Raw genomic sequence first — 18,747 nt, 5'->3', positions numbered from 1 at the left:
ATTAACCCATGTCTTTCTAAGTGATCAAAATCCTCAAGGGTATAAACAAGATAAAAATCAATATGCTTAACATGGTTACAGGTTGCACAACAGGACATAGCCTCAAACGTGGAATAGGGACGGTGAAAAGACTTAGGACGGAATCGTCCCAGATTTGCAATAAGTGCGGTAGCGGGCGGAAAAAACATTTTATCTGCCGGCCGCAATGGCAGCTTCTCACGCCGTATCATCCCAAACCCGCTGCATTAATTATGCATTCCTGGGAAACATGCCGTTTCCATGGCTGGTGGGCTCTCATTTGCCCACCACGCCATTATCTCGCTGCTTCATCGTGCCAGACACCATACTTAAAGTGCAGCCGTGCGCACACCTCTGTGCTTCCAGCCCATGACTGCTGCCCAGAAGACAGGATGGCCCCGAAAGTCAAAAAGACTGCAGTCTCCTGCTTCAGTGACGTATCCTTTGAGCGCCTACTGAATGCCGTGGAGGCCCGCTGTGGTCACAGGATGGACAGTTGCATTACCAATCCAGCATGGGAGGCAGTGACAGCGGTGGTTAGCGGCAATGCCTTGCGAAAGAGGACAGCCACCCAGTGCCGCTGCAGGATGAATGGTCTCATCCATTGTGCCAGGATAACTCACTCTTCTCATCACTCTCAACTCACGTACTCTCAAACCCATCACATCCACAGGGATCTCACACCTCAAGGGACAACTCTACTAACTCTCTCACACAGCCTCACATCTCTATCAGGCTCATACCCTCTCGAGCTCACGTGCTCATCCTGTCCATGGCTCCGCTCACCACACAAACATTCCATGTAGTGCCATGTGTCGTGCTCACACACTCTCCATCTGTTTCCACGCAGAAGAAGCCTGCTCACATCAGCCTGAAGAGTTCTCAGATCGGGGTTGGAGTGGCCCAGATTAGCCCCTTCTCTCACTTTGAGGAGTGTGCCATTGTGCCGACTGGCGAGGACATGGACCGTCCCTGCATTGACAGTGAGGTCAGAGGTGAACATCCTCATGAGTATCATGCACCACATCATCCCTCTCCTGCTTTTGACTCTGCTGCCAGAGTCTCTACTTTGGTTCACAGGGAGCTCTGCCAAGCGACCAACACCCTCAGCCAGCCAGTCCCTCAGCTCCATCCATGTCCTCACCTCCAGCAAAGTGGACTCCTCCTCCATTGTAGAGTTGGAAATCAGCAGCCTGGAAGACCCTTCAAAGTGCTTACGCACACCCTCCACCTGCACAGAAAGACACACCTTGGTGGGACCTAGATCTAGAGCAGGCTTGGGTTCACAATCTGGTGGACACCACACGGACACATGTCCTCAGCAGGAGGAGGCAGGTTCGGCTGAGCTCCCTGGCACTCGGAGGACAGCTGGGGAAGAGGCATCTGTGAGGTCTGAGTCAGATGATGAGCCTCTGGATTTGGCCTTCCAACACATCCTGGAGAGTCAACAGAAGGCATGGGAACATCACGCAGAGCTGTTGGAAGCCTTCGACAGAGTGGTACCCGAGTCGAAGGAGTGCGTCCGCCTGCCCTCTGATGAAGTGGTGCCCACATGTGCGTGTATGGAGGTCTCCATGGGGAGGATGGCAGATGCCATGGAGACCCTGGTCCAGAAGGGCCCCGGAGATGTGGGCAGACCTACAGTCTGTCATGGGAGCCATAGGTGAGTTCCTGCAGTGGCAATGTGAGAGGGAAACAAGGCACCTTGATGTCCTTCCAGGTGCTCTTTCCCCTCAGGCCGGGGCCGCCAGGCACCTGAAGGGAGGAGGAGTGGCAGTTGGATACCCCTAGGTCATCCATCAGGAATCTCAGAGGCTGTCCTCTCCCTCCAAGTCCCTTTGCCTGTGAGCCCCTCAACCTTGTCCTCTCTCACCCCAGAGGGGGCAGTTGGCCAACAAGTGATTCTGGAGGGAGAAGTATGTGTGTGGCAGGGCCTTTCAGAGCCTTGTGCAAGCACTCTCCTACGCACGCGGATCCTTCCTGTACCACACTCGTCTCACTGTCCTGAGCATTTTCAGTGCTGCCTGCTGGGGTTTGCTTTCAGTTGTCCATCTGAGCCAACCTGCATTTCCGTCCACAGTAACCTCCCCGACATCTTCCTTCCCATCCCCAGGGCCCGTGTCTGCCTCCCAGTCCCCACCAACCACCCTCGCCATCCCTTCTATTGCTACCGTCGAACCCTCACCCTCCCACCATACTGCCTCACTCTGCCTTGTTCTTTCTCACCATTCCCTCGTACCACTCCCATCCTCAGTTCCATCCCGAGGAGGCAGTCATAGACTCATCAGAATGCTCCCTGGCATGTTAACCTGGACACATCCACCTCTTGACCCCCCACTGGAATAAATCCCTCTTTTCCTCCTCCACCCCCCGGAATGGAATCCCTCTCTCCCCCCTCGCCCTCCAGGAATGGAATCCCTCCCCCCTGCCCCCGGAAAGGAATCCCTCCCCCTTGAGACCCCTTCCCCCACCCCTTGAGAACACCTCCACCCATTGAGACTCCTCCCCCTCTCCCTTCTGGAATAATATCAAAGGAGCTTGTATCAGCAATTTTGAGAGAGTTGATTAAATACCTATTGAAAATGTTTGTAAGAGGTATATGATATTTCCTGGAAACTGAGACTGGCCAGGTATACTGTACTGCTCTTTCTTAGTCCTGTGTATTGCTATGCTTCCATACATTGGTGTTCAGATCTTTTCCATTATCAATGTTAGACTGACTAGTCTTCTAGTAACCTGGGCCAGAATTTTATGTTTGTCGGGCAGGCATGCGCCCAACTCGATCGAGCAAAAATGACGTGATATTTCGGTCAGCAGGCGCGTGCGGGAGTTGGCAGTGCGCCCGCTGACAACTAACAGGCATATTAAGGCCATTAAAGTTATAATTGAATTACATTTTTCGCTGCCTGTCCAACCTTGGCGAAAAGGCCAAGCAGCCTTTGGATTTTTTAGGAAACCTCATCCACGGGCAGGATGGGGTTTCCAACAGCTATTAAAAATTAAATTAAAATGTTAACATTTAATTAATAACATGGCCCTGCTCATGAGGGGACATGATTTTTAACATTTTAAAATTCTTTGTTTTTAATTTTTTAAATCTTCATCTCCCTGAGGCAGTTCCCCCCACACAGGCAGCGCTGAGCGCTGCAGACAGCGTTTCACGCTGTGTGGGCCTTAATTAGCCCACCAGTGTGAAATCACGGTTGCAGCCCGATCGCAGGCGACGGTCAGCTTCCCAACTGCTCCAGCTCGCATCTGCCAAGCCTGCCCGATGAGGGCAAAATCCTGGCACAGGTATATCATTTTGTCCTTTCTTGAACAGAAATACTGTTGGGGTTAAGTCTGTAGAGTTGTGTGAGTTTGTACAGAAGTTTCTTTCACACATATTCACTCCACTTGAGTACCTCCACTTTTGTTTGTTCCTTATCCCGCATTTGTCACTACTCTTAAACTATTGCAGTGTGCCTGCAAACTTGCTCCTTGATCTGCTTCACACTATTTGGTGGCCTATATAATTTTAATCAGATAGATTCTGCATTTGGAGTACTGTGTACAGTTCTGGGCACTTCACCTTAGGATATACTGACCTTGGAAGGGGGGCAGCATGGATTGACTGGATTTTTACCTGCCAAATTACTTTAAATCCTTCCTCCCCACACTACCCCCTGCCCTCCACACCCCACCGCCGCCGCGTGCCCCCCCCCCAAGCCACAGGCATTGGTTTAAACTAACTGCAAGAACAATGGGATTTGGTTCAGTTTGTAAAATGTTTAATTTTACAGAAGGTTAAACATACAGAACACTGTGAAAGTTATTTTCATCATTAATCATATGCAACCCCCCTAACCCTTCTGCAGACAGACTGCAACCTGGTCCATTTTGAAGCAGAAGGCTTTTACTTGAGCATTAAATGGTGTTTGTACCATTTTGCTAGCTATTGGCAGCCCACCTACTCTTTACCCCTATTTCTCCGTAAGCTCCGACATACTGGTGCACTCAGACCCTGGGCCAGCTGCGAGTGCTTGAAGAGCTGAGACTTTGAGCTGACCCTTCCCTACCTTGTCCTGCTGGCCTCAACCTTCAAAGAACTCTCTTAGTGTTAGTGGATACTGGGAAGTGCTTGTCAGTGCCGACACCAAGACTCTGCCTAATATGATTAGGCCTCCCTGCTGCTTCCATACCTTGGGCCTACCCACAGAATGTTGCCATTCCTCAAGATTTACCTGAGGATTTATCCCCCTCGGTTACAGTTCATTTTATTTTCTTCTATCACCGAAAACAGTTGTACTTTTTCAGCACAGAGAGAAAAGAAAATTCTCTCCAGTTCAGTTGGAGTTTTCTCTATTTAACTTGTGCAGTGTGCAACACTTTTGCAAAGTTTATACAAACATTTCTAGAAGTTTTTCCAAAGACTTTGATTAGTTTCTACCTGGTAGAAGTAGAGGTGTGGGAAGTGGAGGAAGGCATAGAACCTTGGAATGATACTGCACAAAAGGAGGCCATTTGCCCCATTGTGCCTGTGCCGGCTCTTTGAAAGAGCTTCCAATTTGCCCCATTCACCTGTCCTTTCCCCGTATCCTTGCAAATGTTACCCCTTCAAGTATTTATCCAATTTCCTTTTGCAAGTTACTATTCAATCTGCTTCCTCCACACTTTCAGGCAGCGCATTGCTGATCATAACATGTTTCTCCTCATTTCACCTTTGGTGGAATCTGGGAATTCCATTGATAGCCTGGAGCTGTTGCCCTTGCGTGACATTTGAGGTCACAAGTCCCATTCAAAGACTTGAGTTCATTCTTTGGGTTATTAGACGTCATAGTGGGAACAATTCTGGGTAAAGGTAGAGTTGAAGAAAATAGTTGCAGAAAATTGTGTTCAATTTATGAATTCTGAATGCTGCCTACTCTTTTTTTTGCAGTTTGTAATGAGGTAGACCAATGGCCAGCACCAATCCCTGGAAAAACACTCAGCCTACCTGTCATGGGAGTGGTCATTCAGGTATGAATGGCAGAAATTTGGAACATGGATATTTGGAGTTTGGTGAGGAGAAACCCAGATGTCCTGCAGTTGTTTGGGACTTAAAACTCAGTAAGGACTATTGTAGAATAAGTAGACTGTAACTCATGTCATACCTTCTCTCCGAGACATGAAACAGATTCCATCTTTCTGGGGGGAGATTTGAACCAAGGACTCCTGAGATGAAAGAATACTATCTTAACCCAGGTTCCCTGTTCAGACCCTGTACATAGACATTTCTTTAGGGATTTATCACAGCCTAAAATTCAGCATTTCTAACTGCTCTTGTTTCTCTTCTTTGGCATTCTTTAACTCAGATTTGGAGTCTTGTTCTCGGTGCAGTCTTTTAGATGTTGCACATGCCCACAAGATAGAGAATCTGTATCTTCTGCTCTGACCATTTGATGTTGTTTTCAACTTGACCTAATAATTGTTGGCTCCTTGTCAGAGATTCACTGTTCTTGTTACCTGTTTTGTAATCCAGCATGGCGATGAGAATTTCTGTTCTCTTCAGTGTTGGTATAAGATGCTCAAAAAGCATATCTGAGTATAGCATAATCCACATACTATTCCTAGGTTAAATATGTAGTCCAGAGTTCTTTTTCGATGAGGAGATACTCTGGGAGTTAAATAAATGGATAGAAACTATAATGTGGCAGTTTGCCAATACTATTGACCCTATTCTCTGTGCTTAATTTTCCATCATCAGGGCAATGTCCTATAAATCGAGTGCAATTAATCCTTTTTAATTTGGGGATTTTGAGAGCCTTGGGGAGGGCAAGTATAGAAATACTTTGTGGAAAAAGAGCATTAGAAAAAGTTCTGTAAATCCTTAGTTCTAAATTTTTAAAATGCGTTTAGGATTGTTTCCTTTTTCTGTCTTAAGTTTTACCTTTTCCACTCACTCAATAGGTGCGAATTCCATCCAAGAAAGACAAACTCGGAACGAGCCCGCTCAAACAGTCAAACCAGGAGGTATGGCAAAAAGTGCACACTATTCTTATAAAGTATGATGATGGCCCACCGCTAGATGTTCTTAACGGGGAGTGGAAGCTGGTAAATCTATTAAAACTGCATAGCATGCGGGGTAAGTAGAAACTGAGGTCGGGATTTTCCGGCCCCACCATGGCAGGAACTGCTGCAGGGGATGTGGTGGGCCAGCCAAAAGTCCATTGACTTTTGGCAGGACTGGAAAATCCTACCCTGAAGATTAACAAGTGTAGTGCTAAATGAGTGTGATCCTAAATGGATCAATAAACAGAACAAAACTTACCTGCTTCACAAAAGCATCATCAAACAACATTTTATGCTGAACCACATAAAGATATTAGGACAGGTTTTAAGGGATGCCTTAAAGGAGGAAAGAGAGTTTGAGAGGCAGAGAAATATAGGGAGGGAATTCCAGAGCTTAGGGCCTATACAGCTGAAGTAATGGCTGCCAATAGCGGAATGAAGGAAATTGGGGATGTGCAAGAGGTTAGAATTGGAGGATTGTTAGGGCTGCAAGAAGTTGGTGGTGGGATGACTCCCCTGGAAAAGTGAAGGATGAGGAAAGGTTTTATTGGGTTTTTTTTAATATTCATGAGCATTGTGAATTTGGATCCAGGAATGCTCTTCAATCAGGCACAAGATTCAAGGACTGGAGAGCACAGTTTATAGTTAAGGGTGTCAAAAGAAAATGTAGGTAACTCTTTTTCAGTAATGGGCTGAGAATGGTGGAGCAGATTACCAGTGGGTTCATGGAAAAGAAAACTGTGGCAGATTTTAAAAGGACTGAATGAATTCCAATATGCAAAGGAGATACAGGGCGCTTAACTATATAATCATGGTTAAAAAAGAGGGAAAGTTTGAAAGGGTGGAATAGGCGCACCAAAGGTCTCATGCTCACTCTATTGATGTGCTGCTATGAATAGCAGTTTGAGAGTAATGTTTTGAATTCTTTACTGGATGTGGAGCCTAGATTTTTACAGAATTTGAGACACTATATGGTAAAAGACACTATATGGTAAAAGACACTATATGGTAAAAGACACTATATGGTAAAAGACACTGCATGTGGTGAAGGATGTTGTACCCAAATTGTATTAGAGACACTATTCCTATCTATTTGATCCTTTTCCAAAAATTTTTTAAAAAGCATACTATGAGCAAAATTTTTACCTCAGCGGGCGGGTGCGTGCCTGACCTGCTCAAGCGTAAAATGACAAGCATTGACGTTGGGTGAGTGTCTCGATGTCAACACGCAGTCGCGTGATGTTTTGTTCAGTGGGCGCACGCTGGAGTCGACAGCATGCCCGCTGACACTTAAAAGGCCTGTTAAAGCCATTAAAAAGATAATTGAACGAAATCTTTCGCTGCCTGTCCAACCTTATGGTTGGCGGGCAGGTGAAAAGGCCACACGGCTTTTGCACTTTTTAGGAAACCTCATCCACGGGTGGGATGAGGTTTCCGAAAGCAAATAAAAATTAAAAATGTAAAATTTAATTAATAATGTGTTCTTGCTCATAAGGCAGAGTCACATGAAGGGACATGTTTTGCTACATTTTTCAGATCTTTAATAATTTTTAAAAAAACTCTCCATCTCCCTGAGGCAGCTCTGTGCCTCAGGGAGATTATCAAGTGGTACATGCGCAAAGTTCGCGCTCATGCTGCTCATCCTCCTCCCCCTGCCCACTCAGGCAGCACTGAGTGCTGCCATTCACGTTTCACGGCCCGCCAGTGGGTGGTGGTCAGCTTCCCAACCACACCTGCCCACCCCCTGCCGAGCCTGCCCGACTAGGGCAAAATTCTGCCCTATGTTGAAAATTGAAAAGCTTTATTTATTTTCCCCACAGAATCTGTTGCCAGCGCCATTGGTCATTCCCACAGTAAATGAGTTGGATCTCTTTGGGTAAGAGCTACTTCAGTGCAATAAATGGACTTGAGTGAATATGGCATGAGCCTAGTGACATAATTGCGATGCTGTAGTATAAGTGTTCAAATATCTTTGAAATGTTGATGGTAAAAATTGGTGACATTTTTAAAAAATAACACTACCATCCTTGGAACTGCCATCTGGAGCTATGACATAAAAAGGTTAATCTACAGTTATTTATTCTCTTTCTGGGGATGTTAAGCTGTAACATGTCAACTGTCTTTAAGATTTAGGTCTTTGAAATGGACAATATGAACAATGTAAGATTCAACTGATGTGTTTTGGAAAGAGGGATTCTGAGATATGATAAGGTGGATGGGGTGGGATTGAGGGTACCATGAGTTTCTTCGATCCACTGGCCTTTATTTAGCCTTATTTAAAAAGGGTTCAATTTCTTTGCTCCAACCCATTCTGTTTCCCTGATGCATTCTTCCTGTGTCAGGTGTTTCCAGTCAATTCTGATCCATATGCAAATGCTTTGGGAGCTGATGTTGCTTGGAGAACCAGTGATTGTCATGGCAACATCCCCCAAAATTTCTTCAGATACAGTGCTGGCACTGACCAGGTGAGTAGGGAACTATTTGCAGTAAGTCTCTTGTCGCTCAAGTGACATTTTTTGGATACCTTGTATATTGAATTTCAGCTTTTGAGAACTAAATTAATTGACCGAATATAAAATTTAGCAGACTGAATAGAAAATTTAGCAATCAGTTAGTTGGGTCAAAGCTTTAAACCAAACACATCTTCCCTTCACCCCCCCGGCAGCATTCCGTAGGGATCGTTCCATCCGTGACACCCTGGTCCACTCTTTCATCACCCCCTACTCCTCAACCCCCTCCCACGGCACCTTCCCATGCAACCGCGGAAGATGCAACACCTGCCCCTTCAGTTCCCCTCTCCTCACCGTCCAAGGGCCCAAACACTCTTTTCAAGTGAAGCAGCATTTCACTTGCACTTCCCTCAACTTAGTCTACTGCATTCGTTGCTCCCAATGCGGTTTCCTCTACATTGGAGAGACCAAACGCAGACTGGGTGACCGCTTTGCAGAACACCTTCGGTTTGTCCGCAAGCATTACCCAGATCTCCCTGTCGCTTGCCATTTCAACACTCCACCCTGCTCTCATGCCCATATGTCCGTCCTTGGCTTGCTGCATTGTTCCAGTGAAGCTCAACGCAAACTGGAGGAACAGCACCTCATCTTCCAACTAGGCACTTTATAGCCTTCCGGACTGAATATTGAGTTCAACAATTTTAGATCATGAACTCTCTCCTCTATCCCCACCCCCTTTCCGTTTTTTTCCCCCTCCTTTTTGTTTTTCCCAATAATTTAGATAGATTTTTCTTTTCCCACCTATTTCCATTATTTTTAAATGTATTTCTATCCATTGTTTTATCTCTACCTTTTAGCCTTTTTAGTATTTCTTCACCCCACCCCACCCCCACTAGAGATATCTGTACCTTGCTCGTCCTGCTTTCTACCCTTAATTAGCACATTCCTTTAGATAATATCACCACCTTCAACACCTCTTTGTCCTTTTGTCTGTGACATCTTTTGGTTATCTCCACCTATCACTGGCCCTTTACCTAGCTCATCTTGTCCCAACATCCCCCCCGCCCCCCCCAACCACCTCAAACCAGCTTATATTTCACCCCTTTCCTATTTTTACTTAGTTCTGTTGAAGGGTCATGAGGACTCGAAACGTCAACTGTGCTCTTCTCCACCGATGCTGCCAGACCTGCTGAGTTTTTCCAGGTATTTCTGTTTTTGTTTTTGTCTTATACAAGATTATTTTGGACAGATAATTGCCCTTCAAGAGATCTAAGTTAGTTGATTCTACAACCATTAAACTGCTTCCTCGTTAAGGAAATAATTTTTTGCATGTCACTTGCATCTGCCCCTTTTTAGTTTATACTGTTATCCCCTCGTTCTGCTGTCTGGTCAAATGCCCCTGACTGATCCTCAACTTCCTTGAGCCTTATTAATTTAAATATCCTTCTCAATCTTCTCCTTTCCAATGAATAGAGTGCCAATTCTGTGAGATTATCCTAATGTGTTTAATTCTCTAGATCCCAAATCATGCTTTCTTGTACTCCTTTGTGAGCTATGATGGATTGCTTGGTTTTTTTCTAAATCATTTATGAAAATTTTGAAAAGGATGATGGTAATTTCATCTCTAAGTTTGTAAATGACAGTCATTTTTTTTTTAGCAGGGAAAGCCAAGATGGCCTTGGATTATTTTGGGATGTATTTTGTTGATGCAGTTGAATGCAGATAACTAAAGTCATACATTTAAGGATATAAAATAAGCAGAAGGATTATAGGAATAGCAGGAAAATACTGACTAGAACAAACCAAGTGGAAGTTCTGGGAGTCATATTAGACAGATCCCTAAAGATATCAAGCTGGTGTATGTTTTCTGTTAATTTACATAAAATCACAAACCATATAGATCAAAGAACATTATCTTGCCACGGTTAAAAAGTGTGGATCAGGCTGCATCTGGAGCCAATGGTGTTTGTATTTTAGGACCCATTGTTACAGGGAGGGTGCAGCTCAGCTGAATGAAGTGCAGGAAGTACTAATAGAATGCGAGGTTAGTGATCTCAACCACTGGAAACATCTTTACCTTATTTAATTCAATGATAGACCAGATCATAAAAAAGTAAATTGGAATCTTTGGCCAGAATCTTGCGCTGTTCGTGCAGGTGTGCACCCGACCCGGAATCGCACGAGAAGACATCGGGCATACGTCCTGATGTCATAGGGCTCGTGCGCAACATTGCGGTCAGCGAGCCTGCACGGGAGTCGGAAGCGCACACGCCAACAATTAAGCGGGCAATTAAGCCCATTAAGGAGCCACTTGTCAGTGACTTTCCGCAGCCCGTCCATTTTTACAGTTGGCGGACGGGCCAAACGGCCAGCTGGCCTTCACATTTTCACGACAAACTACATCCAGGGCGGGATGAAATGTCTGGGGTTAAATAAAATAAAAGAAGACGTTTGAGGGATGGTCTGCTATGTAGTCTGCTGCCAGGTGCTTGCATTTACAGTATAGTCACAGTTTGCAGCAGTTTATTGAGCTCATTTCATTTTTAAGTTACTGCAGCTCCCTGAGGCGGCTCCACAACAGCTGTCAGCCTTCAGGGAGCGCAAGCCCATACCCTCCTTTCTCTTGGTGCCCACCCTCTTCCCGCACCCCCTCCGGCAGTGCTGAGCCTTTCTCAGCATGTGTTTCATGCTGGCTGGCAGTTAATTGGCCAGCCAACACGAAATTGGAGGCTGATCGCAGGCAGAAGCGCATTTCATGTCTGCTTCTGGGCCTGCTAATCGTGCGCGCCTGATGAATGTAGGATTCAGGCCCTTGTTTTTATATCTAAAGGCTGAGAATACAGATGCAAGGAGGAAACCTTGAAGTTATACAAAACCTTAGGCCACATTTGCAATATCCTGCACGCTTTTGGGCCTCCTATTAATGAGGGAAATAAAAACAATGGAAAAGGCACAGCAGCAAAGATTCACCAGCTCATTACCAGAGGCAACCCCTTGATAATAAGATGTATATACATGAATGCTAAAGCAATTTCCAATAAGATGCTAGAACTGGAGTCTTGTGTGGTATTAGGGAGCTGTGATGTGGTGGAAATCTGGCTAAAAAGATAGGCAAACTGCAGAACCATCAGTCTAACTTCAAAGCAAATTGTGGAATTGAATGCAGAAAATGAAATTGATGGTCAGAAATAAACTTGAGGATCACCAGTACCTTAATTAACCTAGTTAAAGCAGTCAGCATGTATTCAGAAGAAGATCCTGTCTGACCAACTTCCACAATAACTTGGAATCAAAGAATGATGCAGCACAGAAGGAGGCCATTCACCCAATTAACCTAATTTCCCTGCCTTTTCCCTAAAACCCTGTAGATTTTTCCCCTTCAAATATTTGTCCAATTCGCTGTTGAAAGTTATTATTGAATTTAGGCAGTGCATTCCAGATTTTAACAATTCACCTGTGTTTAAAAAAAAATCAAAATATGTCCATGTCGCCTCTCGTTCATTGCCAATTACCCTAAATTTGTGTTCTCTGGTTACTGACATTGACCATTGGAACATCTTTTGCTTATTTATTCTACCAAAACTCTTCATGATTTTGAACACCTCTATTAAGTTTCCCATTAACCCAGTGTTTTCCAAAAATTTTTCCACTGGCACCCCATTTTAATGCTTGAAAATTGAAGGGATCCCAGAGTGAGAGCCCATCAGGGTCGCGACCCATGGTTTGGGAACCCCTGCTTTAACCTCCTCTGTTCTAAGGAACACAGCCACAGCTTTTCCCACTAACTACAGCATTTGTCTAAGTGTTTGACCATCTCTAATTACATCAGTTTACTTTGATGTTGCGTATGTTAATAAAATGTAGAAGGGACGCTCAAGAACCAGATTGCTTTGTTAGAGAGCAGCCAAAACATGTGAAAATTGTATGAAATGCTTCTTCACTCTTTGTGACATATTAGAAAGTAGCTATTAAGGATTGCTGAGTGATCTGGGACAATACATTTGGTCTTATTTGGTTTATATTTTAACTTCCGGCTATTCTACTTGTCAGGTATGTAGAGTGGATTGGGCAAGTGAAGGTTTAATCTTTCTTTGTTAACTACTTTCTATTTCATTTACTTAAGGGCTTTGTTTTGGTAAATCTGTCCATACCGTCCTTCACACAGAATTTGAACATCTGATCCTAGTACTTGGATTTGTTGTCAGTCTGTTTGTTCTCTGTTGTAGTTGTATTGCACCCCTGAGATACTGCTGTGACTATCGGCCTTACTTCACCATCCATGACACTGAATTTAAAGAGTATACAACGCGAACGCAGGCACCGTAAGTTGAAACATAAATGATTTTTAATTGTATTTATTGAAGTGGTGGAATGGAGTCTTGGAGTTGGCACATTGAAGTGAAACTTCCCAATTGCAGTAAGCTGTACAGTGAGTGAACTTTGCTGCCCTCTGGCTGAGTATGGTAAGAAGTCTGTTACAGTGCTCATGAACAAGGTAAATTGATGCTTCTTCCCTGTGTGTCAGCTGTGGCTCAGTTGGTAGCATCCTTGCTTCTGATTCGGAAGGTTGTGAGTTTCGCACTCCAGGACTTGAGCACAGAAATCTAGACTGACACTCAAGTGCAGCACTTGTGAAGTGCCACACTGTCAGAGGTGTTGTCTTTTGGATGAGACACTAAACCTCAGGTGGCCGCTAAAGATTTCATGGCACTATTTCCCAGAAGAGCCAGGGAGTTATCTTCTGTGTCCTGGCCAACGTTTTTCACAAAAACAGAATATTTGGTCATTACCACATTACAGTTTGTGTGATTTAGCTGTGTGCAAATTGGCTGCTGCATTTCCCACATTACAATGTTGACTACGCTTAAAAAGTATTTAATTGACTATAAAGCACTTTGGGACGTTTGGAGTATGTGAAAGGCACTATAAATGCAAGTCTTTTTTATTTTTGTGTAGGTTAATTTACTTTTTGAAATTTTACAAACAGAACCAAGAAGAAAATCAAGTATCAACTTAAAACTATGAGGCAAAAGAAAGAAAGACTTGCATTTCTATAGCACCTTTAACAACCTCAGTATTGTAAAGTGGATTACAGCCAATTATGTACTTCTGAAGCATCGTCACTGTTATAATGTAGAAAACACAGCAGCAAATTTTCACACTGCAAGATCCTACAAACAGCATTAAGATAAATGACCAGATCATCTGTTTTTAGTGATGGTGATTGAAGGATAAATAATGGTAAAGACACAAAAGTAATCTGAGATGGGGATTTTTTTGTGGAACTGGAGCCATGCCCTGGGGGGTGGGAAGGGGCAATCTCCTCCCACCTCCAAAGCATTATTTGCCTCTGTGACCTCCTTTTTCACTGCTGGTAAAGGATATCCTTCCTCCTCTGTACATCCTCCTCCAGAACCTTCAGTGCTGCGCAGAAAAGCTGTTATACCCTCTCGCTCCATCCCTGGGCCATCCTAATCCATGCCATTGCTTGTTATCCAGCGTACTGCATACCTTTAGTGTAAGAATGTATGTGGTAGCTACATGTCCTGCTCCACAAAATTTGCCCCTAATCAGTGCTCAAGTGCTAATGTGCAGGTGTCTATTTTAGCACCTCCAAGTACACTTAAATGATGGTAGTCATCAATTAGCATGTAAATTGCAGCTAAAACAGACTTTTTAACAGGGATGCCACGTTAGCACAGCACCCACTTACTGCCTGTTATCACCCTTTCCCTAAAATAACCCCCAAGTCTAAAGCTGTCATACTGAAATTATATGATAATTTAATTTAAAGACCTTCCCCTCTCCGACGCTGAACGTTCAGTGCTCAGCAAAGGACTTAGTTTCATACCCTTACCCCTCATCTCAATGAATTTCGGGCTCGGCACGATGCTGAACTCTTCTTCCGCCGCCTTCGTCTCCGTGCTCACTTCTTTGGGCAGGAGTCCTCTTCCCATTCAACGGATCCTTTTACCCACCTCCAATATTCTCCCTCCACCTGGACCCCTCCCTCTGGATTCTTACCTTCTCTTGATCTTTTCATTGAGAACTGTCGACGTGAATTAGTCGTCTCAATTTCTCTGCTCCTCTCACCCGTTCTAACCTGTCTCTCTCTGAACTTACTGCACTCCGTTCTCTCAGGTCCAACCCTAACATTGTCATCAAACCCGCTGACGAGGGTGGTGCTGTTGTTGTCTGGCGCACTGACCTCTACCTCGCAGAGGTTGAGCGTCAACTCGCAGACACTTCCTCCTACCTCTCCCTGGACCATGACCCCACCACTGAACATCAAGCTATTGTTTCCAGGACTGTCACTGACCTCATCTCCTCTGAAGATCTTCCTTCCACAGCTTCCAACCTGATAGTCGCCCCACCTCGGACTACCTCCTACCCAAAATCCACAAACAGGACTGTCACAGCAGACCGATCGTGTCGGCCTGTTCCTGCCCCACGGAACTCATTTCTCGCTATCTTGACTCCCTTCTCTCTCCCCTTGTCCAGTCCCTTCCCACCTACATCCGTGATTCCTCTGACACCTTATGTCACATCAACAATTTCCAGTTCCCTGGCCCCAACCGCCTCCTTTTCACCATGGACGTCCAATCCCTCTACACCTCCATCCCCCACCAGGATGGCCTGAGGGCTCTCTGCTTCTTCCTCGAACAGAGGCCCGAACAATCCCCATCCACTACTACTCTCCTCTGTCTGGCTGAACTTGTTCTCACACTGAACAATTTCTCCTTTAACTCCTCTCACTTCCTCCAAATAAAAGGTGTGGCTATGGGGACCCGCATGGGCCCCAGCTATGCCTGTCTCTTTATGGGGTATGTGGAACATTTCTTGTTCCAGTCCTACTCCAGCCCCCTCCCACAACTCTTTCTCTGGTACATCGATGATTACTTCGGTGCTGCTTCATGCTCTCGTCGGGACCTGGAAAAATTTATTAATTTTGCTTCTAATCTCCACCCCTCCATCATTTTCACATGGTCCATCTCTGACACTTCCCTTCCCTTCCTTGACCTCTCTGTCTCAATTTCTGGTGACAGACTGTCCACCAATATCCATTACAAGCCTACCGACTCCCACAGCTACCTCGACTACAGCTCCTCACACCCCGCTTCCTGTAAGGACTCCATCCCATTCTCTCAGTTCCTTCGCCTCCGTCGCATCTGTTCTGATGATGCTACTTTCAAAAACAGTTCCTCTGACATGTCCTCCTTCCTTAACCGAGGTTTTCCACCCAGGGTAGTTGACAGGGCCCTCAACCGTGTCCCGTCCATCTCCCGCGCATCCGCCCTCACGCCTTCTCCTCCCTCCCAGAAACATGATAGGGTCCCCCTTGTCCTCACTTATCACCCCACTTGCCTCCACATTCAAAGGTTCATCCTCCGCCATTTCCGCCAACTCCAGCATGATGCCACCACCAAACACATCTTCCCTTCAACCCCCTGGCGGCATTCCGTAGGGATTGTTCCCTCCGTGACACCCTGGTCCACTCCTCCATCACCCCCTACTCCTCCTCCCATGGCACCTCCCCATGCAAACGCAGAAGATGCAACACCTGCCCCTTCACTTCCTCTCTCCTCACCGTCCAAGGGCCCAAACACTCCTTTCAAGTGAAGCAGCATTTCACTTGCATTTCCCTCAACTTAGTCTACTGCATTTGTTGCTCCCAATGCGGTTTCCTCTACATTGGAGAGACCAAACGCAGACTGGGTGACCGCTTTGCAGAACACCTTCGGTCTGTCCGTAAGCATGACCCAGACCTCCCTGTCGCTTGCCATTTCGACACTCCACCCTGCTCACTTGCCCACATGTCTGTCCTTGGCTGGCTGCATTGTTCCAGTGAAGCTCAACGTAAACTGGAGGAACAGCACCTCATCTTCCGACTAGGCACTTTACAGCCTTCCGGACTGAATATTGAGTTCAACAATTTTAGATCTTGAACTCTCTCCTCCATCCCCACCCTCTTCCCATTTCTTCCCCCTCCTTTTTGTTTTTTCCAATAATTTATATAGATTTTTTCTTTTCCCAACTATTTCCATTATTTTTAAATGTATTTCCACCATTGTTTATTTCTATCTTTTAGTATTCCCCCACCCCCACTAGAGCTATCTGTACCTTATCTGTCCTGTCTTATACTCTTAATTAGCAATTCCTTTAGATAATATCACCACCTTCAACACCTCTTTGTTCTTTTGTCCGTGACAGCTTTTGGTTATCTCCACCTATCACTGGCTGCTTGTCCCAACAACACACACCACCCCCCCCCCCCCCCCCCCACACTCCTCTCCTAAAACCAGCTTATATTTCACCCCTTTCCTAATTTTACTTAGTTCTGTTGAAGGGTCATGAGGACTCAAAACATCAACTGTACTCTTCTCCGCCGCTGCTGCCAGACCTGCTGAGTTTTTCCAGGTATTTCTGTTTTTGTTTTGAAATTATATGTTGCTAAGTTAAAGGTACATCCTACGTACTGCATTTAATTCTTTTCATCTAAATGCAAGATAAGCAATCAAACACTTAAATAAAAACAGAAAATGCTGGAAATACTCAGCAGGTTTGGCAGTATCTGGGAGAGAGAAGCAGAGGTAACGTTTCGGGCCGATGACCTTTCAAACTCTTAAATTGGGCAGAAGAGGGCCGATGAGGCCAATCAAATGTCAAAGTCTGAGCTATGAGGAAAGTTATGGTGGTACTTAAGATGCATAGTGGAGTAGGAGAAGTTTATTTGGAGCAATATTTCCAAGTTAAACCATAATTGCAGGATTAGAGGACATGTGTACAAGCTGGTAAAATATAAATTTAGAGCTGATTTTAGAAAGTATTTCTTCATTCAGTAAGGAACTAGTACCTGGAATGGAGCAGCGCTAGAAATTCTGATATCCTTCAAGGGAAAGTTGGGTGCTGTGTGCAATCTGAAGGAATTGGGTGTGAAATCCTTCCTGGAAGTAGTAGAAAGACAGAGGAAAAAATTGGAGCAATAACTATTAATAAACCATCATCATACCCCTAGAAGCTGACTTGATAGCAGCAAATAGAAGTCTTGGAGTACATTGTACAAATGCAAGTTTTTGTCACCCACCCCCACTATATACACATGAGAGGGAGAAAAATGTGGAAATGGGATCTGTATATTCACCAATACTAATTAGGGAATTTCCTGTCATGTTAATATTAACCAAGTCCTTTGTAAGTTTATAACTAGACATTTAGACTGGTTATAACAATCTTTCATCTCTGTGTTCCCTATATCATCAATCCCAGAGCACTATCAGTGGGTTATTTTCATTACTCCTTGTACTCTGTATTGATTTAAGTGGTGTGATTTATTTTGACTAGGCCAAATGTTATTTTGGGAGTGACCAATCCTTTCTTCATCAAAACATTCCAGCACTGGCCACACATTATTCGTATTGGAGAAGTCAGAATGTCAGGTAAGGAAGGAATGGTGAGCATAATTTATTGTTCTGAGACACAGCTCTTAAACCTGTACTGAGTTAAATATGTGCAGAGCCATGTGTTCATGAAAAAGGTTTCAGAAAATGTTTTCTTCTTTGAGGGAGATGAGCGATGAACCATTTTACGTTATGGCATCATGTGCAAGTAACGTGATCATTAAATGTCCATTTTTTTTGCATGATTTTGTAAGATCTTGGGAACTGAAGGAAGCCATTTAACTCCTCAATCTTGTTTCATCATTCACTTTGGCAGAAACCTTACTAAACAGAATTGGAATGCAAAGTACTTCACAAAGCTACACAAACTGATATTCAGATGAAGGCACAGAGTATTCTTTGCCAAACACCACATTTGGCACTCGAACAATAAGAGCACATGAATGGTCCCTCAATCTTGTTAAACATTCAGTTAGATTATGGCTTATCTTAATTACATCACTGATCTTGGCTCCAGACCCCTTGATACCCTTCCCTAACAAATCAATCTCAGTCTTAAAAATTCCAATTGCCCCCCCTACACCCATTGCTTTTTGGGGAGACATTTCCAGATTTCCACTAACCTTTCAATGAAAACATTCTTCTCAATTGCACTCCTGAAGGGCCTAGCTCTAATTTTAAGGTTATGCCTCTGTGTTCTAGATTTTCCCACCAGAGAAAATAATTTCTTTCTATCTACACTATTAAATTCTGCAATAATTTTAAGTTCCTTGATTTGTCCAACCCTCAACCTTCTGAACTCCATGAAATACAAGCTACAATTATGCAAATTGTCCTCATTGCCAGCACTC

General features: G+C 44.5%; 1 protein-coding gene across 11 annotated transcripts in view; it reads left to right on the top strand.

Annotated features, from left to right (window-relative positions):
• The window catches only part of dennd6b (DENN/MADD domain containing 6B), a 105,896-nt gene that overhangs the window by 43,614 nt on the left and 43,535 nt on the right, over nucleotides 1-18,747 (top strand). For all 11 annotated transcript variants that reach the window (XR_013578107.1, XR_013578106.1, XM_078553173.1 and 8 more), the window contains 6 exons: nucleotides 4,937-5,016; nucleotides 5,947-6,009; nucleotides 7,869-7,924; nucleotides 8,391-8,513; nucleotides 12,725-12,820; nucleotides 17,841-17,935. Coding sequence is in view for 9 of the 11 variants with exons in the window: in XM_078553173.1 (XP_078409299.1) it covers nucleotides 4,937-5,016; nucleotides 5,947-6,009; nucleotides 7,869-7,924; nucleotides 8,391-8,513; nucleotides 12,725-12,820; nucleotides 17,841-17,935 (513 nt within the window). In the remaining 2 variants the exon portion in view is untranslated. The remainder of the gene's footprint in view (nucleotides 1-4,936; nucleotides 5,017-5,946; nucleotides 6,010-7,868; nucleotides 7,925-8,390; nucleotides 8,514-12,724; nucleotides 12,821-17,840; nucleotides 17,936-18,747) is intronic.

This window comes from Cetorhinus maximus, chromosome 12 (assembly GCF_964194155.1).
Source record: "Cetorhinus maximus chromosome 12, sCetMax3.hap1.1, whole genome shotgun sequence".
In the NCBI taxonomy this organism is placed as follows: domain Eukaryota; kingdom Metazoa; phylum Chordata; class Chondrichthyes; order Lamniformes; family Cetorhinidae; genus Cetorhinus; species Cetorhinus maximus.
Note: the sequence above shows the minus strand (reverse complement) of the source record. Positions and strands in the feature narration are given on the sequence as shown.